General features: G+C 43.2%; 1 protein-coding gene across 2 annotated transcripts in view; it reads right to left on the reverse strand.

Annotated features, from left to right (window-relative positions):
- Nucleotides 1–326: 326 nt before the first annotated feature.
- The window catches only part of Myocd (myocardin), a 97,354-nt gene continuing 76,054 nt past the window's right edge, over nt 327–21,626 (reverse strand). For both annotated transcript variants that reach the window (XM_028869351.2, XM_028869352.2), the window contains exons 9-14: nt 20,858–21,011; nt 12,624–13,523; nt 10,390–10,533; nt 9,248–9,376; nt 6,785–6,842; nt 327–4,286 (exon numbers count right to left, since the gene is read on the reverse strand). In XM_028869351.2, the coding sequence (XP_028725184.1) occupies nt 3,715–4,286; nt 6,785–6,842; nt 9,248–9,376; nt 10,390–10,533; nt 12,624–13,523; nt 20,858–21,011 (1,957 nt within the window). In that variant the 3' untranslated portion in view covers nt 327–3,714. The remainder of the gene's footprint in view (nt 4,287–6,784; nt 6,843–9,247; nt 9,377–10,389; nt 10,534–12,623; nt 13,524–20,857; nt 21,012–21,626) is intronic.

The raw sequence follows: 21,626 nt of genomic DNA on the forward strand, positions 1-21,626 counted from the left end.
CTGGATGGAGGCTGTGTTGATGTCCCTGTTTATGGGTGGAATCACTCCATTGCTCAGAAGGATTTCCTTCTTCCAAGTTTGAGTTTCACTGTCTCTGACATCATAGCTGAACCAAGAGGTTCATGGGTCAGGAAGTTGGGCCCTGATTGTCTTTTCTTCTCCCTTCCCTTCCCTGCACCCTCCCTTTCTCCTTCCCCTTCCTCCTTCTTTTCCTTCCTTCCTTCCCTCCTTCTTCCTTCCTTCCTTCCTTCCTTCCTTCCTTCCTCCCTCCCTCCCTCCTTCCCTTCCTCCCTTCCTTCCTTCCCCTGCCCCCTCCCTCTCCTCTCCTTCTTTCTCCCTGTCCTCCCCTGCCCTTCCTTTTCCTTCTCTTCCTTACTCCTGCACACTCCTTCTCCCCATACCTTTTATCTCGATAACACTGTCAGAAGCAGAGGCATCTAGCTTGCAGGGAATTTGGACTCCTTTAGATCTAGCATGATCTGCCATTCTGTAGCCAAGACTCTCCTTACTATGGGGATATTTCAGGCATCTTAACCATGTGGTCCCTTGGGGTTCCTAGGAACACTGCTAAACCCAGGGGCATCCATCTCTGCATACCTCAAGTTGTCGCCACAAGAGGACACAGCAGTTTAAAAGAACCTAAAGTTAAAAAAAAAAAAAAAATAGAAGACAGCAGAATAAACCCGAGTATTTGATCCATCTTCATCAACCCTCTCCCGGTTGTCTGCAATCTCCTATCTGTGCTATGAAGATGGGGAAACATGACCTGGGGAGATGGTGGGAGCAGGCTGAAACCAAGTATCCAGGGACCCACTCTAGCTGTATTGGCTTGCAGTAACAAACCACAGCCATCTTCCCTTTCGTCCACTGTGAAGTGTGTGTATCAGCTTGAATAATATTTTTTAAAAAATCCCCCACAGTCTAGCTAAAAATAGAGCCATCTAATCGCTCAGGCAGGAATTCCCAAAGGGAAAATTATTACCACTCAGATGAGGGGCTTGGAAGCAGGACACTGTATGGGTTTGTTTCCCAAGGAAGCAAGGAGGGGATAGCATATACGGGACAGCTGGAGCTTAAAAAAATACACAGGGCAGCAAGCTTCATCCAGACTCAGATGAAACATCAGCATTGGAGGTCAAACCAATGTTTGGAATGTGGCAATCAAGGTTTCTCCCCATAGCTTCATCTTCATGCTAAGCTTTGCCTCTGGATTTGTGGTTCTGATGATGGACATACAAACACAATGAAAAGTTTAGCACGTAGACCCTTTCAAGCACAATGCAGATCAAGGAATGTCAGAACAAATTTCATGCTCCCTTTAGACTCTCTGTAAGAGAAGGCACTAGCCTTGGCAGCCACTGATGGCGAAGCTGCTCTGTCCTATCACATCTAAATTCGTTGCCAGGCTCTGTCCTCTCATGTCCATATTCATTGCCAGGAGGAGCTTGTTCACGGTAGCAAGTGGCTACTAGCATTGGGCTGGAGTCCTTAGTCATATACAGTCATATATGTGTAGTCTGGTTGATTAATAAGCAACTCATAGTAAGAAAGGCCACACATCATTCACAGCAGACTGAGGGTTTAAGGCACTCTGAATGTCACCTTCCAGATATGTGCACACATATGCATTTGTATACATATGTGTCCATGTGTGTGTATACACATATTCCATACACGCATGTATAGAACTACATGTGTGTGCACATCTGTGTGTTTCCTTCCCTACAGTAAGATCTGGTGGCTTTCAGAGTAGCAGTCACCAAAAACACTCAGTGTTCAAACATTTTTTTTTAACAAGTTGACAATGGAATGATTTCTAAATCTTTGGTTTATCAAAAAGACAACTTCTAAAAAATTCACAACATTGTTGATTATTTTCTATATAAGTGCACAGTGAACTTTTTTTTTTTTTTTACAAAAGAAGAAAACAGTGCCTGTGTGATTTAAATTAAAACAAAACATAAAACAGCAACAGCTACTTTCTACAGCATGCAACATTGTAACTACTAGATTTGGTGCCACAGCGAGCCTGGGAAGAGACTCTTGCAATCTTTGTTGCCTTCCTCTGTCTCCCCTGGGCCCTGACCAAACACAGGGCTGCTAGGAGCTACTGACAGACTATGGCCTTTCAGTTTCCCATTGTTTTCAATGTGCAAGCACGCTTTCCTTTGGAAACCTGACTGAAATGCTCCCCACTGTAGATGTCACCCTGATTTATCTTCACTCTCTAATGATTTCCAATTTCCCCAGAGCAACACAAACCAAAGATTGTCCATAAATCAAACAAGAATAAAACCAGCTCTGTGACCAATGGGCCACGTCCCCAGTTTCTTCCTAAGGAAATACTTGTGAATTCTGTTTGCAGCCAATGTGCGTGTGAAGAACGAGTTTGGCAAGAGAGTTGGGACTCTTAAATGTTCTAAAAAAAAAAAAAAAGAAGAAGAAGAAGAAGAGGAGGAGGAAAGGCTTTAATAGGAGTATTGCAACTTATGATAGCTGAGAATCTCACCTTTCCCAGTGTGTGGGAGAAAGAAGAGAAAGAGAGAGACAGAGACAGAGAGAGACAGAAAAAGAGATCATCAAAACCAAAAGATCCATAAAGATTTGATCCCCTGAAAGGAAAGTAGTGAGAGGATGATAAACTGAGGTGAAGATAAACTGAGGTGAACTTCCTCTGTCCATAATATGAAAAGAAAAGAAAGAGGAGGAAGAGGAGAAGGAAGAGAAGTTGGCCCTGTATATTAGTCCTATAATAGAAATCCATGGTGTTTCTCTCCCAGAAGGTGAAATAACAGTGTTCTCTAATTCTAACTTGTCCCAGTAGGATTTCCTGGGCCTCCCTTTGCCTTTCTGATTGTTTTACTTCTAGTCTTTGAAACTAGAGGTAGTTATATTTCAGAGCCTCCATGTCCATGGCATGAAGTTTTTTTTTTGATTCAGGTTTCTCACTTTCTATACATCACTGATGAGCATAGATATGTCAGAAACAATCAGGCTACTGGTTAAAAAGTAACATGTCCTGGATGGATTCTCTGGACAATGCTAGTTACTTAGCTGTTGTCAGGGATTGCCAGTCCAGTGGGACAATTTTGGGGTGGAGGGACACTGAGTTGCTTTGCTTTTCTTGGAATGGATTGGTTTTGTCCCTTTCTTTTGCCTTAAGGACTCTATCAGCTAGAACGGACCCTGCTCTTCTGACAGATAGACACTGGTCATGTGGGAAGTTGCCTCCACCAGGGCATGGCTTCCAGAACCTCTGAGGGACTGGCTTCCCTGCCCTCCCCAGAGGCTTTATTTTCCTTCCACAGAAAGTTTAGTAAATTCATAACAAAAGCTAACAATGTGAGCTTATGCCCCCAATAATGCCTGAGACAAACTGTAGTGTGAACCTATGTCCCAGTAATGCCCGAGACAAACTGTGGCCTAGAAAAGGCAGTGAAAGATGTTTTTGGCATTCTTAACCTGAGAAAGCACACTTTTGAGTGCATCACTCAAGTTATTAACAGTTACTGAATGTTGGTAGAAATTACATTATACATGTCTTAATGACTGACTCCTGTTTGTTCTGGTTGATTGACATAGAAACCTCCATTGCTGTTTTTTTTCCCCCTCCCTATTTTTCCCATTTATCTTTTGGATCACACAGTATTTCTGGTTGTGTGCCTTCCCCATGGAATTCCTATCAAGCTTTCTTAATGCTTGTACCTCAGATGTTTACCACTGCTGTAAGTGGAGGTCCATGGGGGAATTTAAATTGAGATCTGTGACATCCAGGAAATCGATGTTGAATATGCTGGGGCCACTGGTAGTGAGGTTGCTGAAGCCTGGTGTGGAGCTAGGTGGAGTAAGGTCCAGCCATTCCATTGTTTCCCAAGGAGATTCCGTGAAGCTCAGCTGCAGACCACTGCTGTCCACTGAAGAGGGGGATAACTGTGTATGCATCGGGGAGAGGGGCCCAGGCAAGAGCTCATGAGCACTGAAGAGGTCTTCGGCAGCCTTCCCTGGGAAGCCATCCATGATTCCATCAAAAGGAGTCTCCTCATTTCCAATTTTGAGGAGGGTAACATCGCTCACTTTTCCCATGGGGCTGTGAGAATTCAACAAGACTTCTAGATGTTCCTCACTGTCGGCGGCGTAGTGGTCAAAGGCGAGCTGACCTCCTGAAGGTGCCTGTTCAAAGGAAGCCGAGGGCTTGGAGAGGATGGTGGGAGGGCTGTGGGAAGACCCAGGTATCTTCGGGACTTTTTGGAGACATGAATGATCTTCCCTGGCATCAGCAGGCATTTCTGTTGGGAAAACACAGTGGGAATTATTCAGTTACCTCAAACTGGCCATGCCGCATGATGAGTCCTTGGAATAAATGAGTTACTCTATGGAAAGCACGGTAGATGGCCATGCTTTCCTGCTCAGCACTTAACCATGGGCTCACCCCTTACCTTTGCTGTCTCTCCATTTCTTTGTTCTTTAGGTTACCCCAAATACCCCTGCCCTGGAACTTCCCCTCTGTTATGTCCAAACTCCTCATGCTTGTGTCTTCACTCCCTTCACTACCACTAGCTGTCACTGGAGGATATTGTATCTCCATCATACTCTCTGTTGGACAGCAGATGAGGGATGAGTGTCATGCACAGTTTATTTTATGTTGATAGCCCCACCACCACCACCACTACCACCACTCTCAGTGGTTTTTAGGGCAGCCCATTTCCCTAGTTTAGGTCTGCTGATCACACTTGCTCATCTTTTGGAAATTATCCTGCTGTGGATGACTGATTGATAAATAAAACGCTGATTGGCCAATAGCCAGGCAGGAAGTATAGGTGGGACAAAGAGAGAGGAGAAATCTGGGAAGTGGAAGGCTGAGGCAGAGAGACACTGCCAGCCGCTGTGATGAGTAGCAAGATGTAAGTTACCGGTAAGCCACAAGCCACGTGGCAAGAGATAGATTAATAGAAATGGGCTGAGTTCAAGTGTAAGAGCTAATGGCTGAGGATATTAATTAATATGAGATTCTGAGGGATTATTTTATAAGCGATTATGGGGTCCGTGGGGTTGGGCAGGACTGGAGAAAACTCCAGCTGCACTATACCCTCGTTCACAGCCATTTTGCCAGGCCAGTGTTTATTAGATTGCAGTAGCCTTAGAAATCACACACTGCTCTTGCAGGACTCTCAGTTCCTTGTACTTCCCATCCACTCTAGTTAGGACAGCATCCCCATTCTGTTGGATACCTTGATCCCTGTCCTTGCACAGCACAGCCTTCCAAGAACTCCATCTTAAGCAAGATTTCCCACACTCTGTCCTTCTTCCCCATTTCTAGCTCATGGATGAAGTATTCCAGGTTGATTTTTCTATTTTTTCTTTTTTTTTTGGTTTTTTTTCTAGACAGGGTTTCTGTGTGTAATTTTGGTGCCTGTCCTGGATCTCACTCTGTAGACCAGGCTGGCCTCAAAACCAATCACAGAGATCTGCCTAGCTCTACCTCCTGAGTGCTGGGATTAAAGGCGTGCACCATCACCAACCCGGCTGATTATTTCTAAGAGACTCTTTGGTACCTAATCTACTGGCTGTACTATTGACTATTGCATGTCAGTGCCTCCCACATCACTTCTTCCCTTGTTTGCATCATATTCTCTGACACACTATTACAGTTATTCCTATCTTTTTGCCCTTCTCTCCCAGCTTAGCAAAACTCTCCATCCTGGTAAGTCCCCATGCACTTTATCTTAGCCTGCTCCAAGTTAGCTGGATATAGAATGAGAGCAACAGTTCCACTGGGCTGGCTGGAGTTACAGTCAGTTGACGGCATCAAGTCCTCCACTTGCATTTAATTCAACCTGACAACCTTGCATTTCTCTATAAAGCTCAGCTTGTTCATGACTAACTCATGGCTGTCCTTTCCTAGATTCTCCCACACTCCCTTCTGTGTCCTCACTACTCAGCCTCCTTGCCACATACTTCAATAAAAAAGGAGGAGCACCTGGTGTGAACAGTCATCTTCCATCACAAAACTTAAATACACACGTACACCTGTATCCATCTCTCTCATCATCCTTGTTATGATAAGAAACACTGGTTCCCTTGCTCGCTGTCTACCTACCTTACCAGACTGCATTCCACAGAATTATCTGGTGGGGAATTGAGCTTAACATGATGCTTGGCATTCCATCTCTGAGTCATCGACTGCTGCCTGTTAAACTACAAGTGCTGGTGATTAAGAGAGTTCAGCCCCATGTTCTTGTTTGACCTACACACATGCTCCTTCAGACCTCTGATTCCTTTGTGTGTTTTCAGATTCTAGGCACACATTCTGTGATAGTTCTTACATAAATGGATGAATGGGTTAAAGTACACATTGGCTACTTTTATTGCTAAGTTGAGTAACATTTAAGCATGAATAGGGCATCCAGTGGGAGATAGCTGGTTGAATTTCAGTTTGAGTGGTGAGCACAAAACTTTTACTATTTTCATTTTTTTTTTGTTTTTGTAATCAAGAAGACATGGGTTAGAACTGCAGAAAAATGATGTAATAATGGACCACACTTATAGAGACAGGGCTGGGTTGAAAGGGGACATGCAAAGCATCTCCAGGATAAAGGTGGTGAGAAATCCACCATGGTTCTCTTCTCTGCTAACAAGGCACACCTGAAGCTCAGAGGAAGTAACTCTACCAGCAGATCACCTGGTGTACCTTACTCAGTGTGTCCCTGATCTTGGTCATAAGAGGCTGTGTCCTAGAGTGTGTAGCTGTGGAGGGTCCTGATGGACAGTGGCAAGGTCGTCTTACCTCCACTTTCAATGAGGACATCCAGGAGCTCATCCATCTGCTGACTCCGAGTCATTTGCTATTTTAAATTAGCCAAAAAGAGAGCAGAGAGGTTAGAAGGTGGTTACTTCAGTATGGAGACAGTAGAAGCAGCATTGTAGGGCTTTGGGCTAGGCTTACTTAAGGATCCAAAAAAGCATAGTAAAACAGAGCATAACAAAAACTTGTAGGCTCAGTCATTTTAAGTGTACATTCACTTTTTAATGCAATCATTATCACCATGTATCCTCAGAACTCTTTTAATCTGCAAAACTAAAACTCTCCACACATCAAGCAACACCTCTCAATAGCCTTTTGCCAACACTGATACTCACTATTCTCCTTCCTTCCTCTAGGGATTTGACTACTTTTGGTCTTGGACTGAATGGTGCTCTGGAGTGTGACTCTGCCACATTTTGTTTTTCCATTTGCTTGTTGATGGATACTCAGGCTATTTCTACTTCTGACTGAAGTGAATAATATTGTTAATTGTTATTGTTAATTGAACTAATAATATTGTTAGTTAGACCTGCTAAATGGCTTTGGTCCATGTTTGATCAAAAAATCTTCATGTAAATCGTACACAGATAATCCACTGAACTAGATAATCCAACACAACAAACAAGAATGAGGAAGCTGGGAGAGTGATCCTCCTCGCTTCAGGATTCACGTCAGTTGTCTGGCAAGTTTCCATTCCAGAAGCAGGCATCTTAATATGCAGCATATACCTTTCTCACTTTGGAAGCCACTTGTGTCTACCTCTGTTTGGCTGCAGTGGATATGGCCCAGGAAGTCAGCTTCAACTTTCTTGGTTTCTCTTGCAGAATCTGTGAGTCTGTCCTCTGAGTGGTTAAACACAGTCTTACTTCTCCTGAGGTTTTCAGAAGTGAGAAAGCCTACTGCATGCTATCTTTTGATAGCAAAGGAACCTTACTGCCTTGGTTTTGGTTTCAAGAGACCAGATATCAGGCAGCATCTGACATAGACACTCTGTTCTGGGTTGGGTATATAAATATGGTTATTTGGTGTCATGTATAAACTCAAAATACTTGAACTACTCATCCTTCAGTACCCTTGGGAGCTAATTTCCAAGAGCATTCACCCTTGGTTTCCAAAATCTTCAGGTGCTCAAGTCTATTCTATAAAATGATTTAGTATTTGCACAGAACCTACACCTGTCTCCCTGCCTTGCAAGTCATCTCTGGAGCTTGCTACATAGTACTGTGTAAATGTAGTGAAAATAGCTAATGTCCTGTGTGGCTTTGGGACCGGTGACAAGAAGAAGGCATGTATGCTCAATACAGGTGGAACTGTGACATGCCTAACATAGCACGTGAGACTTGACTCTTGGCACTCCTAGTGCAAATGCTGAAGAGACAGAGGATCTGTGAAACAGCCAGAGGCTGACTCAAGACAATACTGACAGCTCTTTCATTTGGATGGATTCAACATTGTACTTGGCATGCAGCAAGTTCAAGGGGTGTTTATGGTGACTTTCAGGACTTATTTCCCTGATGTGTTCAAGTCATGGCTGCTAGGATGCAGACACGCCTGTCTGTATAACATCACCCATGTTTTCCTTTTTCTTACTTTTTAAATTCTGAAGCATTTTCAAACACAAATGTAAATGTTGGAGTCAATGAACCTCCCTGTATCTATTAATCAGGTTCAACAGCCATCAACACTATTTCAAGGTCATTGAGTTTTAAAGCTAAGATGTTAGGAAAACAGTCTTGATAATTGCTCTCATATTTGAGCACCTATCATGTGACCAAACAATGAGGTAAGTACTAGATTATCCATAATCCTTGCAGAGTCAATACTTGTATTTTCTTGAAGAGAACTTGAGTGTGTATCCACCTTAGTGACAGTGGCAGATGACAGAGTTGGCATTAAGGCCAGGCCTTTGAATGCCTGTTCAGCCTGCTGTTCCTGATTCCTCAGCTTACCACAGGGTTATAGCCAGGTAAAGACACCCTAAACTGATATCATCATAGACAAAAATGCATTGTGCATATGTAGCCCACAGCACACTCTACTTCAGCAACACAGCATGCTGTAGAGCACCTGGTTTCTCTTGTGATTGGGCAGTTGATTAGGAAGTGTGGCTCACTGTGGCTGCCCAGCACCCTGAACGCTGTACCACATGCTACCAGCTCACAATAAAGCCCACATTCAAAATGCAATTTGGATCAAATGCACACCATTTTATAATACCATAAAGTAGAAAAGTCATCAACAGAGCTATCCTAACTTGGAGCTATCTGTACAGATATACAACATTGTCTTCAGGTCATGTAGATACACTTTGTTCACTCCTATTGGGAAGGTACCTAGCCCACTCAATATCAGAATCTACCAAACATGCAATGCTTAATACTACAAAGCATTGCTGTGTCTGCTGGGTCCTTTTATTGAACCATCTAGAACAAACCATGTGGTTACCTGTTTTACTGCATCTTCGTAGGATGGAGGCTGGGTTATCTCTGAAACCGCTGAACTTGACTTGGAAAAGGTTGGGGATGGAATTGAAAACTTTGGCCCAACCTTGTCAGAAGATTGCAAGCCAGTCATCTGCAAGTGGATATAATCCAGAGAACAACATTCAACCCATGGGTCCCAAGGGACAATGCTTGTGTTCTAGAAACCACAGGCTACATTGAAAAAAAATGCCAGTGGAGATGAGGAGATAGAGAACAACACTAATAGGTTAACACCAGTTCTTGCCACTGGGGATTTGTTAATGGAATCTTAGCATGGAACTCACTGATTTATTTCTTCCCCTAAAGTGTACCGTCTTCTTCTTCTCCTTCTCTCTCTCTCTCTCTCTCTCTCTCTCTCTCTCTCTCTCTCTCTCTCTCTCTCTCTCTCTCTCTCTCTCTCTTTCTCTCCCTCTCTCTTTTTCTTTCTTTTTTCTTCCTTCCTTCCTTTCTTTTTTCTTTCTTTCTTTCTTTTTTTTTTTTAAGACAGAGTCTTGCTTTGTAATCTTGGATATCCTAGAACTCACTATATAGACCAGACTGGCCTTAAACTCTCACAGAGACATACCTGCCTCTGTCTCCTGAGTGCTGGGGTGAAAGGCATGTGCCCCATACCTACCAGGTGCATCATTTTCTACTGGATAATAAGAAAGAGACATGAATTCAATCCAATACAAAGAAGGTCTTTAACCCAGGGATTTCAGAGCAATTCGTTCCCTAGGTCAAGTCATTCTAAACTGGGTCATTCTCACACAGCTACCATGAGTGTGGACTTCTATAGGTGCCTAGCCTGTGAGGGTCTCTCTTCCTTCGCTGATGTGAGGCATGTGGCCCAGTTATGGTGTGTCCATCTTTTGCCTGAGTTATTCCCATCACACTCTCTGCTCCGGGAACTCCCTGCATCCTGACTCTTTATTTCCCCAGCTTATGAGCATCTTCTCTTACATCCTCTACAGAGACTTGACTCTGGATCCCAGTTTTCCATTTTTCTTAACATTAATCTGCTATGTATCCATCTCTGTCTCCAACTCTATTTTCCCCGGGGGCTCCCATTTCAATACTGACCCTCACAGAAACTGGTTTGCTGTCAGCTTCTCTGGTACTGACCTTTGGATGAATAACTGGGCTTTTGGGGCAAGGGTTGAGCCCAGCACTATGACTGCTGTCTGCTTGGTTGCCAGAGAAAGGCTGATGGAGGCTGGAAGATGGCGGGGAAAAGCTAGGAGGATGGCCTTCGTGTGCACCCGAGTTCTGTAGAAAGGAACACGTGACAAATTAAAGGGCCAGCAGCATACGTGAGTGTGGCTTTAGCTGACACTTCTGGCCCCTATCTTTTGGCCCCAGGTTTCTGATATTTATGAAGCTTCCTGAATTCTATTAGCAGATGACCGTATCTAAAATCTGGCTCGGCGTATGTCACCTGTGGGTCACAAACTTCCACTAGCTCTCACACATTATCTGCAGCATAGACTCCACACACCTCACCTGTGTAAGAGTTTAAGACTTTCTATGACTACAGGCGTTACCTAGTTCTACAAACCTGAATTCTCCTCCTGTAACCATGCCTTTTACATTTTACCTACTTACCTTGTTCACATGGAGTATCTGTTTTCCATTTAGACTTTCCAAAAACCCTTCAGCTTCATGCACAAAAGACAAGTCCACTGAACTCCTGACCCAGCCTTCTCCTTTTTAGTGCTACTGTGAAGGGCAAATTGGTCACAAAGCCTTCCAGGACTCTACCAACACTTTACTATCAATCTGTGCTGCATTATTTAATGCCATAGATTAGTCATGTTATCTGCTCTTTATGAAATTGCTACAGTCTTTGTAAACAAATTGTACCATATTATTCCCCAATAGCACCAATATCCTTGAAATGGAAAATCATGGCCCAAGGGCTGTTTTTTTTTTTTTTTACCTTTGTTGTCTAGGGTACTGTGCATGCAATAGATGTTTCTGAATGGTGTTGATAGGCTATGTTAGTCCCCATGCCTCCCAGTATGTTCCTTCAGGAGTGGGTACCACTGATTTGAATGCATTGTTCAGGTAGGTTTGTGAAAGCACACTCTCATTACCTCCAGGTAGCAATATTTCATTACGAACTTTAAAATCAACTAATCCTGACATTCTAGGCAGTGAGTTCAGTCTTCCTGGATCTCATTTTTCTCAGTGGCAAGTAAAAACACTAAACCGGAGCCACAGGGTTCTGTGACAGTGGACAGATGGCTTCTGTTCATCCTCTAGATACTTGTCTTGGCAGTTACCCAATGTGGGTCATTGTCTTAGATTTTATGATCTGACAATGTGGTTTTCTTCTTCAAACAGTCTTCTACACACTTTCCTAACGATCCCTTAGTTTCATGAACAAAAGAAAAGACTCTGTGGATCATGTTGGGTGTAGTCTTTGAACTGTTCTTCTTCTATAGCTCTTTTCTTCTGTCCCAGACTCACACTGGCTTTCTGTCTGTCTGATCCTCTGGCGTCCTACTTCCACCTCATGCTTCTCCCATACCTTCACCCCAAATATTAACAATGTTTCTTCCTTTACCTTTTCCAAGGTTCCCCTTCAACATTCCTGACCCCTTTAGAGGAGATTGTGAACTTCCAGCCTTCTCACAGAACCTAGTCCTTCTCTACTCTCTCCACAAGACAGACCATCTATTTCCTATTTCCTTACCACCTATCACCTGTCACCCCCCCCCCCCACAAGTGTGGCACATGGCAGGTCTTAATAAATATTCGATAAGAATGTAAGAGAAGGAGAAGTCCTTTCTCACATACAGGCTCTCTCTGTCTCCCCATCCCTACTGCATGCCTCCAAATGTGGTCTTAGGATGTAATCTAAGCTGGCCTCAAGCTCACAGCCATTCCCTGCCTCAGCTTCCAGAGTGCTGGAATTCCAGGCCAGTACCACCATGCCTGACTTCCTTTTGGCTCTCTTGATAGAGTGATTTGAGTTATGATAAGGGTTGATATTAAGCCACTTTGAGAACATTAGTCAGCAAACAATAGCCCACAAGCTCAATGTTGCTTAGGGCCTGATTTTGTAGATAACTTTCTTTTGGACAGTTATGTGTTCTTACAAACTTTCTGTGGGTGCTTGTTTGCTACAAGGGCAAAGCTGAGGATTTTGGTACAGAAGCTATGATTTCCAGTCATTTGCCTTCTCAGCCTTTCTAGAACAAGTTTGCCAGCCCACGGTACAAAGACTGGCTGTGGGGGTTCAAGGTCGGTAGAGTCAGCAAGGTACTGCCTAGCTTCTAGGAAGCCCTTCCAGCTCTCTAGAGGTAGGAGTCCATCTCCTGAGACACACTTTTAGTGAGGCCACCCTTTCTTACCTGTGCGCACCCTTGGCTGCTGCTAGGTGAGGAGACCCCGTGACTCTCTCTCTGCGCCCCGGCGGAGGCGGCCAGGAAGTAATGGTTGTTGGGCGATGGGGGCAGGCTGATGTGCTGCGGGCTCTTCAGGGTCCCCAGGGGCGAGTGCTGAGGGGAGCACTGGGGGCTGAGAAATGTGGATGAGAGTACATGGCTTTGACCTGAGGACTCCACACAGTGGGGCAGCAGCTGGGCAGTCTCACAGGCAGGAGGGGGACTGTCGGAGCTGTGGCCCTGTTCCTTCCCAGACACTTGCTGGGCTGCGAAGGGACAGCTAGAGACGTCTTCCTGCTTGATGGTGGCGGCCAAGAAGGGCAGTGGCTTTTGGTCGCCGCCGCAGCCGCTCTTCTGCTTCTGCAGCTGCATCCTCAGCTCTTCCACCTGCCGCTGCTCCTGCCGCAGCTTCCAGGTGAGCTGGTTGATTACCTTTTGCTTCTCCACCAGCATCTTGTCCTTCTCCGAGTCTAGCCCATCGGGCTCCGAGGGGCCTGAGCCCCCATTCAGGCTGCTCAACAGGCTCTCTTCGGTGCAGGTAGGCACCGGGGACGCATGCAGGCCGAAGCCAGGCGAAGCATCGGTGAAGGTGTCTGGCAGGGACCCCGCAGCCGACAGGTCAGATGAAGCGGGGGAGATGGGTGGACTGGAGCTCGTGCTGCCGAAGTGGTAGAAGCCTGATGGGGAGGACTGATAACTGGGCAAGGTGTTGGGCGTGACAGGGAAGGTGACAGTCGTGATGTCCCCGAAGTTGGGCACAGGGTTGCCAGCACAATCCTGGAAGGGTCGAAGCCTGTCCACCAGTGCCGTCTTGGTGCCCGACACCGGCAAGCCTCGTATTCGAAGCTGTTGCCTTAACTCTGACACCTACAGGAATAAGGCCTCCGTTAGTGCCGTGTCAGGTGAAGTGTGCTCACAGTGTGTCTATGTTTGTTTTTCAGGGAGTTTGGGGATACGGGATAGGCACGTGGGACTTCACAATATGTATCCATTTCTCTTTTAATACTTCTTTGTAGTTTCTCTCCTGCCTCTGATTTAAACCACTTTTATGGAATTTTAAGAGATCCTTTTAAAACTTTATCTCCTAATAAGTCCATCCTAATGTGAAAATATCATGAATTCAAAAACACAGGGACTATACCCAACTTGTGGTACAAGCCAACTAAGCTACACGGCCTGCATGAAGCATCAGCCATTCCCATGCCCGAAGTGGTCTGAACCCAGAGGCCACTCCTGCTGCCCAACAGAAAAGACAGCTATCACTAGCCCACGAGTCAAAAATCAGTTCAAGTATAATGTGTATGGAATGTATATCATTTCACATCACTGTAATGAAAAAATTAACACACATGGAGCCCCTGTTGTGAAGACCGTATCTGCCCACAGTCATGGGAATGCTTTTCTTAATCCAATGGTAAAATCACCCAACCCACAGCTCTCCAAACCTATCTCAGCCTGTTTCAGTGCTATGGAACTCTGTTGTCTGCCTGGGTTTAGACACAAGAAAGCTGCAACGATTGTCCAGCATTCTGGCTTCTTCTACCACGTGCTCTTCCTCAAGCCTAAATATACACCAGTTCACTGAAGAGCCTGATAGAAAACACAGATTGTGGGCCCACCCTGGAGTTTGGCTTCCGTAGGTCTGGGGTGGGGTTGGGAGGACCAGGATCTTCCACTTATAACAATCCCAGGAGGACATTTATGCCGCTGGTCTTGGACCAGACTTTGAGAACAAGACTTTATGTGAATATCATTTGAGAGGGGAGGGTGGGTAGGGAGTGGGGAAGATTGTGCATGTGTATGTGACTGTGCCTAGACACAAATGTGTGTCTGTTCAAGAGACAGAACCCGGAACCTTGCACACGATAGACCCGATGTCTACTCTTGAGTTACTCTCCACTTCCTCAGTTTGTGTTTTGTTTTTGTTTGGTCTGGCTGGCCTCTGACTCTTAATCCTCTGGCCCACCTCTTCAGTGTTGGAATTACAGACATATCACACCATGCTCAGCTGTATGTTGGGTCTATTTTAATTTTTATGACTGGCTGGAGAGCAATTGGATGTTGAAGAAAGTACATGGCGATAAAAACCAGGCCCTCCTGTTCCTAGATTCTTGATTCTCTGTACTTTCTCTTTGAAGTGGGATATTAATCCCTGCCTATACATTTTTGCAAGGGCATACATAGATTTATGAAAGCACTTGGAATAGTGCCTGGAAAATGATTGTGCAATATAAGGCCATTATTATTATATTGATACACATGTAGCTAATTAATTTCCACATTCTTATAATGTTCACAAGTTGTAAACTATGAAATATATACAGACATGGGAACTGGTTAAATAAAGAATACTGCAAATGATGGGGTACCAAAGATCCACTAAGATTAAAGCTATGAAAGTTTGTTGACACTGGGTGATGGATAATTGTTTATGGTTTATTACTAACTGAAAGAAAGTTTGAGTTGATATTTTAAATAAATAACACATGCATACAATGCATACATTTAAACTTATGCTTGCTTATAAAATTATGTAGATGAACATATGCTAAAATGTTAGCTAGTGTACTCTTTACCGTATTTTCTAAATAGCCCATCACATTTCTAAACAGACACATCACTTCCGTGAGTAATGCAGGAAACATATTAGACACCTAAGGTCTAATGATTCTGTAAAACAGAATAATACACAGGGAAAGCTTTTCTGTAGGAACTGGATTTTTGAGCATAAAAGCAAATGAAGTAATCATAAAAATATACACAACCAAGATTTAAACTTTGATGTATCAAAAAGGCATACCCCAATTGCAAATTCAAATAGAAATCCTTAGAAAGAAATCAATGGCAGCATAAACAATTAAGTTACCAAAATGAGAACGCATCAAGTGTGCTTATCATTATAAAAGAAAAAGGGGATCTGGAGAAGTGGCTCAGCAGTTTAGAACACTTGTTTCTCTTGCAGAAAACTTTGGTTCGATTCCCAGAACCCACATAGTGGTTCACAATCACCTATAATTCCAGTTCCAGGGGATCTGACACCTTCTGATCTACATGTGAGCAAAAAACTCATACATACATGATAAATAAATAAACAAAAACTAACAAAAAAAAAGACTGAGACCTAATGTAAAAATAGGTAAGACATCTGACCCAGCTCTTTATAAACAAAAACAGTTTTAAAATGAACTATAATATATGTGTAGGATCATTAACAAATTAAGAAGTAATGAAACGAAAATGAAAGGTATATTTTGATTCACCCCCATGGCAGAGAAGTAAGTAGCAGCTTTTTCTCTGAGCAAAGCAGTGGTGAAATAAAGACCTTGGCAAGCTGAAGGACTTTACTGTCTTCCTTTTTAAGGTATGTCCCTGCAAGCAGCAGCCTGACAATGTCTGGGAGCTGGTGAGATGTGCACTCTTACTCCCTCCCACACCACTGAGCTGGGGTCTGCATCTTAATGTGCACTGGGACACACATGGGCACATTCATGTTGGAGTAGAGCTGTTTCAACATGTGGCTGTGCAGCAGACTGTTCAGGAGGGAGAAGTCTGGTAATATCCTTCAAGAACTTTAAAAAATATTAATTTTTTTGTTGTTGTTATTTTGTTTTTTTTTAAGACAGGGTTTTGCTATTTAGTCCTGGCTTTCCTGGAACTCACTTTGTAGACCAGGATGGCCTCAAATTCATGTAGGTCTGCCTGCCTCTGCCTCCCGAGTGCTGGGACTAAAGGTGTATGCCACCACACCAGGCTAAAAAATAAATCAATGTATTTTAAAGCAGAAATATAACATGTATATAGTTATTAGAGAGAAATAATCAGATAAAATAATAGATGTATGTACAGAGGGCACTGAAATCCTATTCTGAATAGCAAAACATTTGGCAGCAAGTTAAATGTCCAGGAGTGGAATGCTAACTAGGTGATGGAGTGATTTGCTGTTATTAAAAATAAAACTTTTATTGAATATTAAAAGTTATGGAAAATGTTCATGGTGTGTTAAGGAAAGCATGTCAGAAATTTATGGGTAGCATAATTGTTTAAAAGTAGTTGTTGTCAAACAAAATGTGTTCACATGCATTTCAGGCTGGAAGAAGCATGATGTCATGTTTTCTCTGGCTCTTGTCTATTAAAATGCCATTTCCTTTGCTATACACGATCATGTTTCAGCTGGAAATTGTCACTTTACAATCAACTAAAAGCTATGAGAAAAGCACCATGGCCGCCTTTGCTGGCATCCAGCACACTGCTTCTCTTCAAAGTCTTGCTGGACAATTTTTTTTTTTCCTTTCAAATTTCCTGGTTTGAAAAATTACGAGGTGGCAACTCATTATTGTTTTAATTTTGAGTTACTTAAAATTAATGAGTTCTGCACTTATTTTTAGAATCTGTTCTTGCACCGAATAATTTGGCTACATTATTAAATAATGCAGATCACATTCTACAATAAAATGAATACTTGTTTAGTTCAATTTCCCTTAAAAATTTCAGATTATTTGGCTGTGTGGGTTTGCTTGAGATGAAGGCTTGCACATCACTCTTCTCTACATTCACTGCTATTCTAATTATTGGTGACTTTAAAATCACTTCTTATGGAAAAAATTCTAACATATTCAAGAGTAGCTAGAAAAACACAAGGGACTCATATACCCATCAAATAACTTCAATAATGATCAGTTATGCCAATCTTGTTTCCCTTTCTTCTCTTGAGTTGTTCTGAGGCAAATTTTATAATTTAATTGGCATGCAACTCTGTATCTAGCTCTGAAAGAAAAGTGCTCTTAAACACACAGAACAATAGCACTATCTATCTCACCTTCAAATGGACAATTTCTTAGTTTCCATCAGACATTTTCCCAGTTTTCAGAATTTTTAGTTCCTTTCCCTCACTCTCTCTCACATTTAATTCATTAGAATTTAAAAATGTCAATGTGCTATGAAAAACCACTAATAACTCTCTCTGTCTCTCTCCTCTGTCTCTCTGTGTAGGCCAGAGGTCTACTTCTCCTCTCTTTTCTTTTCTTTTCTCTTCTTTTCTCTTCTTCCCCTGCCTCTCTCTCTCTCTTTCTTTTTTTTTTTTTTTTTTTTTTTGAGATGGTCTGTCATTGTCCCGGAGATAGCCCAATTGAGTTAGACTTGCTGGCCAGCCAGTCTCAGGGATCCTCTTGTGCCTGCCTCCCTCGTGTGGGGGTTACAAGTGTGCCATCATGCCACACATAGGTATTGGGGAATCAAATTCAGGTCTCCATACTTGTGCGGCCAGCACTTTCTCACCGAGCTATTTCCCAGCCCTGATATCTCTGCGAGGAGAAACCAAACCCCTCTCAGTGCCCTTTACACAGTGGAACATTCGCTAAAGAAACACCGCCTATACTGTATTACCTTCCCAATCGTCTCCAGGGAGAACCACCTTCATAAATGCCTCATTCTACCTTTCTGCAAAGGTGAGTGTATTATGGGCTGCCTTTGTTCCTCTCCACCCACCCCCATTTCTTTCCTTCCCACTAATTTTTCTTTCCCTCTCATGATCTCATTCACTTTTCTAGTTTCAGCTTTCCCACTTTGCCAAGGATGCTAAAGTTTATGCCCCTATTCCCTGAAGCACAGCTGAATTAAGTGAGATTAATGTGTTTCTTATCATAGAAATGGGTTAGTTTTTCTCTTGGTTGCTACTCAGCATTCCTAACCTGAATGAACTTGTCTCTGGTCCTTCTTCTTCAACTCACTGCAATTCTGCCCTTGGTATAACTTTCCCAGGACTCAGGAACATGTCTCCCCACAGACCAAGTGAGAGATCAAATCCAGCCAAGCTCCCTCCCTTTACCCCCTTTTTTCTAGTCTCATATTTCACAGTAATGGCAAAGCCTTTACGATCAGCTACTTAAACTTGAGCTCCATTTCATTACTTGCAAATTGACTAACTTGCATGTCATTGAACCCCTTTAAGACTCTGGCTTTTTATTTTAAGTTTTAAAAATGGGGCTGATAAGATTGACCTTACCAGATAGGAGTCTACATTGAGTGGCTAGTTAAAAAAAAAAAAAAGGTAGCTACTGTCACCACCACCAGCACCAGCACCAGCATCAGCACCAGCACAGCACCACCACCACCACGCCTTTGACCTGTACTAATTACTGTAATTGTCACCAACCAATGGTTCTGAACTTGGATGCACTGAAGGAACCACCTTTGGGGACTCTCTGCCTAATGCCATAAGCACTTCTAGGCTATGCTTTCTCTGGGTCTCTCCAGCCCTACATGACCCAGGACTTTTATGCTTTAATTGCTTAGCTTCAAATAATAATAACTTTATGAAGGGAAAGTAAACATAAAGCTTACTATTTGGCCATTATCAACTACATAGTTTAGCTTCAGCTATCACATCCACACTGTCATCCATTCCCAGAAATTTTTTTTTATCATTCCAATTTCCAACTATGTCCACAATAAGCAATTACTCCTTATGGTCTTCCTTGGATGGTCCTGGTAACTTCTATTCTACTTTCTGTCTCTTATGAATCTGCCTATTCAAGTGTGAGGTAAGACAACTCATCCAGTGTCTGAACCATTGCACTCGGCTTATTTCACTTAGCATAACATTTTCAGGTAAGATGGCATCTTTTATCTCCATGGACTTATAACTTGAGGAATGGAGGGAAGTGACTGCATGGCTCCAAAGAGTATTATTATCAGTTTAGCATCTCTGTCTAGGTGTGCACATGCCAGACAGAAACAAGCCTCTTTGATCTATAGAAGGAACAGAGGAACTTTTTTTTTTCTTTGGTTTTTTGAGACAGGGTTTCTCTGTGTAGTTTTGGCGCCTTTCCTAGAACTCACTCTATAGACCAGGCTGGCCTCGAACTCACAGAGATCCACCTGGCTTTGCCTCCCAAGTGCTGGGATTAAAGGCGTGCGCCACCACTGCCCTGCTGGAACAGAGGGACTATAATAGCAGCATATAGCATCTATCTTATCAGCTCTTGGAAGCCATAGGATATCCTTCAATTTGTAATAACTGCTATCCCACCTCCCTCCTGACCCTCCAAAAGAAAAACCAAATTGCTAGCCAAGGGTTAAGGATAGAAATGAGGGTAATAATGAGGACTGATAATGGAGGAATGAGCAGATTCTCATAATGAAAGCTATCAGGACCTTTAAAGATGCAGGATTTTAGAGAAAAAAATTACAAGATGGTTTTTGGTGAGCAGTAGGTAGAGTGGGAATCAGACAAGCAAGTGTTATCACTGACAATGTGATGAGGGGGTGGATAATGTTCATACACTGCGGAAACTACATCCATCCTGTTCAGTCCTATGGTGAATACTGGACAGAAAGGTGAGCATGTCAATTTTGAGACTTGCTCTGACACATACCAGGTTCAGTTAGAAATCCAATATCACTTGGGTGATGTACATCCCATGCGCATGTCATTTAACAAGCTGTCACTTTAGGGCAGACATTCCCAGATTTGGGAACATGAAACAACAGGGCATTGTTTTATATTTTTGGTTGTGAGCCTAGCCTTTAATGGCTGAGCCATCTCTCCAGCCCTGTTTTAAATTATATTACTGACAGCAGGCTACTGATACCGAATTGTTTCTTATTTGGTGAGGCTCAACATCCTTATTTAACAATATCTGCATTGGATAAAAAGAACCCAAACCGCCCACTTCCATCAGTATAGTAGGCATTTTCTAATGGAAAGGCTACTTTAAAACTCAAAAGCATTAGGAAGAAATATGAACACATTAGCTATGTGGATTGTCCTTAGCTACATGAAGAGCAATTCCAGTTCCCATGGTTTCTATCTTTCCTATTTCACCAGAGATTGCCAAAGGTTCATCATGAAACTGTCCATTGCTTTAGAACATTCTGGAAACTTTATAAGCTGCACACCTCTACTCTATGCTAAGTTCTACCTTGACTGATTCTTTAATAACCTATTTATGCTAACGAGGAGTTTAAGGTGCAGAAGAGAGCAGATTGAAGCTTGAACAGCCTAGAGAGGCCGAGGCAGGACCTGCAGGTTTGGTTTTTGACCATTGCACCATAAATTCTGCAACACCTTTGGGTCTATCCCACAGTTTCTCCCTTTTCTTCTTTTTCACTCAAGAAATCAGGTGGCAAAGGAACTGGTCATAGCACATCTCTGTGCTTTTATTTTTTAAAGAAGAAAAGAAGAAATAAATCAAATTGTATACCTTGAGATCATCCAGGTTTGCTGGAAGGGGGCCTGGTTTGAGAGAGGAGACACCAGTTTGTCCAGAAAGGCTGTTTTTGACAGGGGACAGAGGGGTATTGCTCAATGGTGTTGAGGAAGAATTCGGATTTCTGACCATCTGCTCATTTGGTTCCCTGAAAAACAAAGAGTCGCTTACAATCCAATCAGTCCTGTGTGCGGGGGGGCTTGGAACAAACTCAGAGTAATTGGAGAAGAGGATGGGGGAGGAACAATAACCTGAACTGTGCAGCAATGGCAGAAACCCCCCCCCCCAGGTTCATTTTGAGGACACAGAAAGGGGTGATGGAGACTGTGGCATAGCAAAGCATGCGTGTCCACCCATGACCTCGCTGACGCACTGTTTTGGAGAGGCCTGGGCGTGCCATAGGAATCTTAATCACGCTCAGCTTTGGGGACATTTAAAACTGTGACCCAAGGGTGGCCAAAGACTGGTGAAACCGACCCCGTGCTAACTGTATGGGGAGGATGATGTCTTCCTGGAATATGAATAGGATCTATCAATACGGGTACACAGCCCGGCCTCAGGGGTCAATATTCCAAGCTGTCACTTAGTTCTTTAGCAGTGAACTCGAACTGCCAGCAAAGCCAACTCTGCACTCTTAGACATTCCACAGTTTAGTTTGGACATGCTAGGAGTTTCCCTCTTCTCTAAAGGACCTTGATTTTATTTGCTGCCACTCAGCCCCATGGTCCTGAACATGTGTGCATGGTTTCTAAAGAGAGTCATG

The sequence above is a fragment of the Peromyscus leucopus genome, chromosome 8b (assembly GCF_004664715.2).
Source record: "Peromyscus leucopus breed LL Stock chromosome 8b, UCI_PerLeu_2.1, whole genome shotgun sequence".
In the NCBI taxonomy this organism is placed as follows: domain Eukaryota; kingdom Metazoa; phylum Chordata; class Mammalia; order Rodentia; family Cricetidae; genus Peromyscus; species Peromyscus leucopus.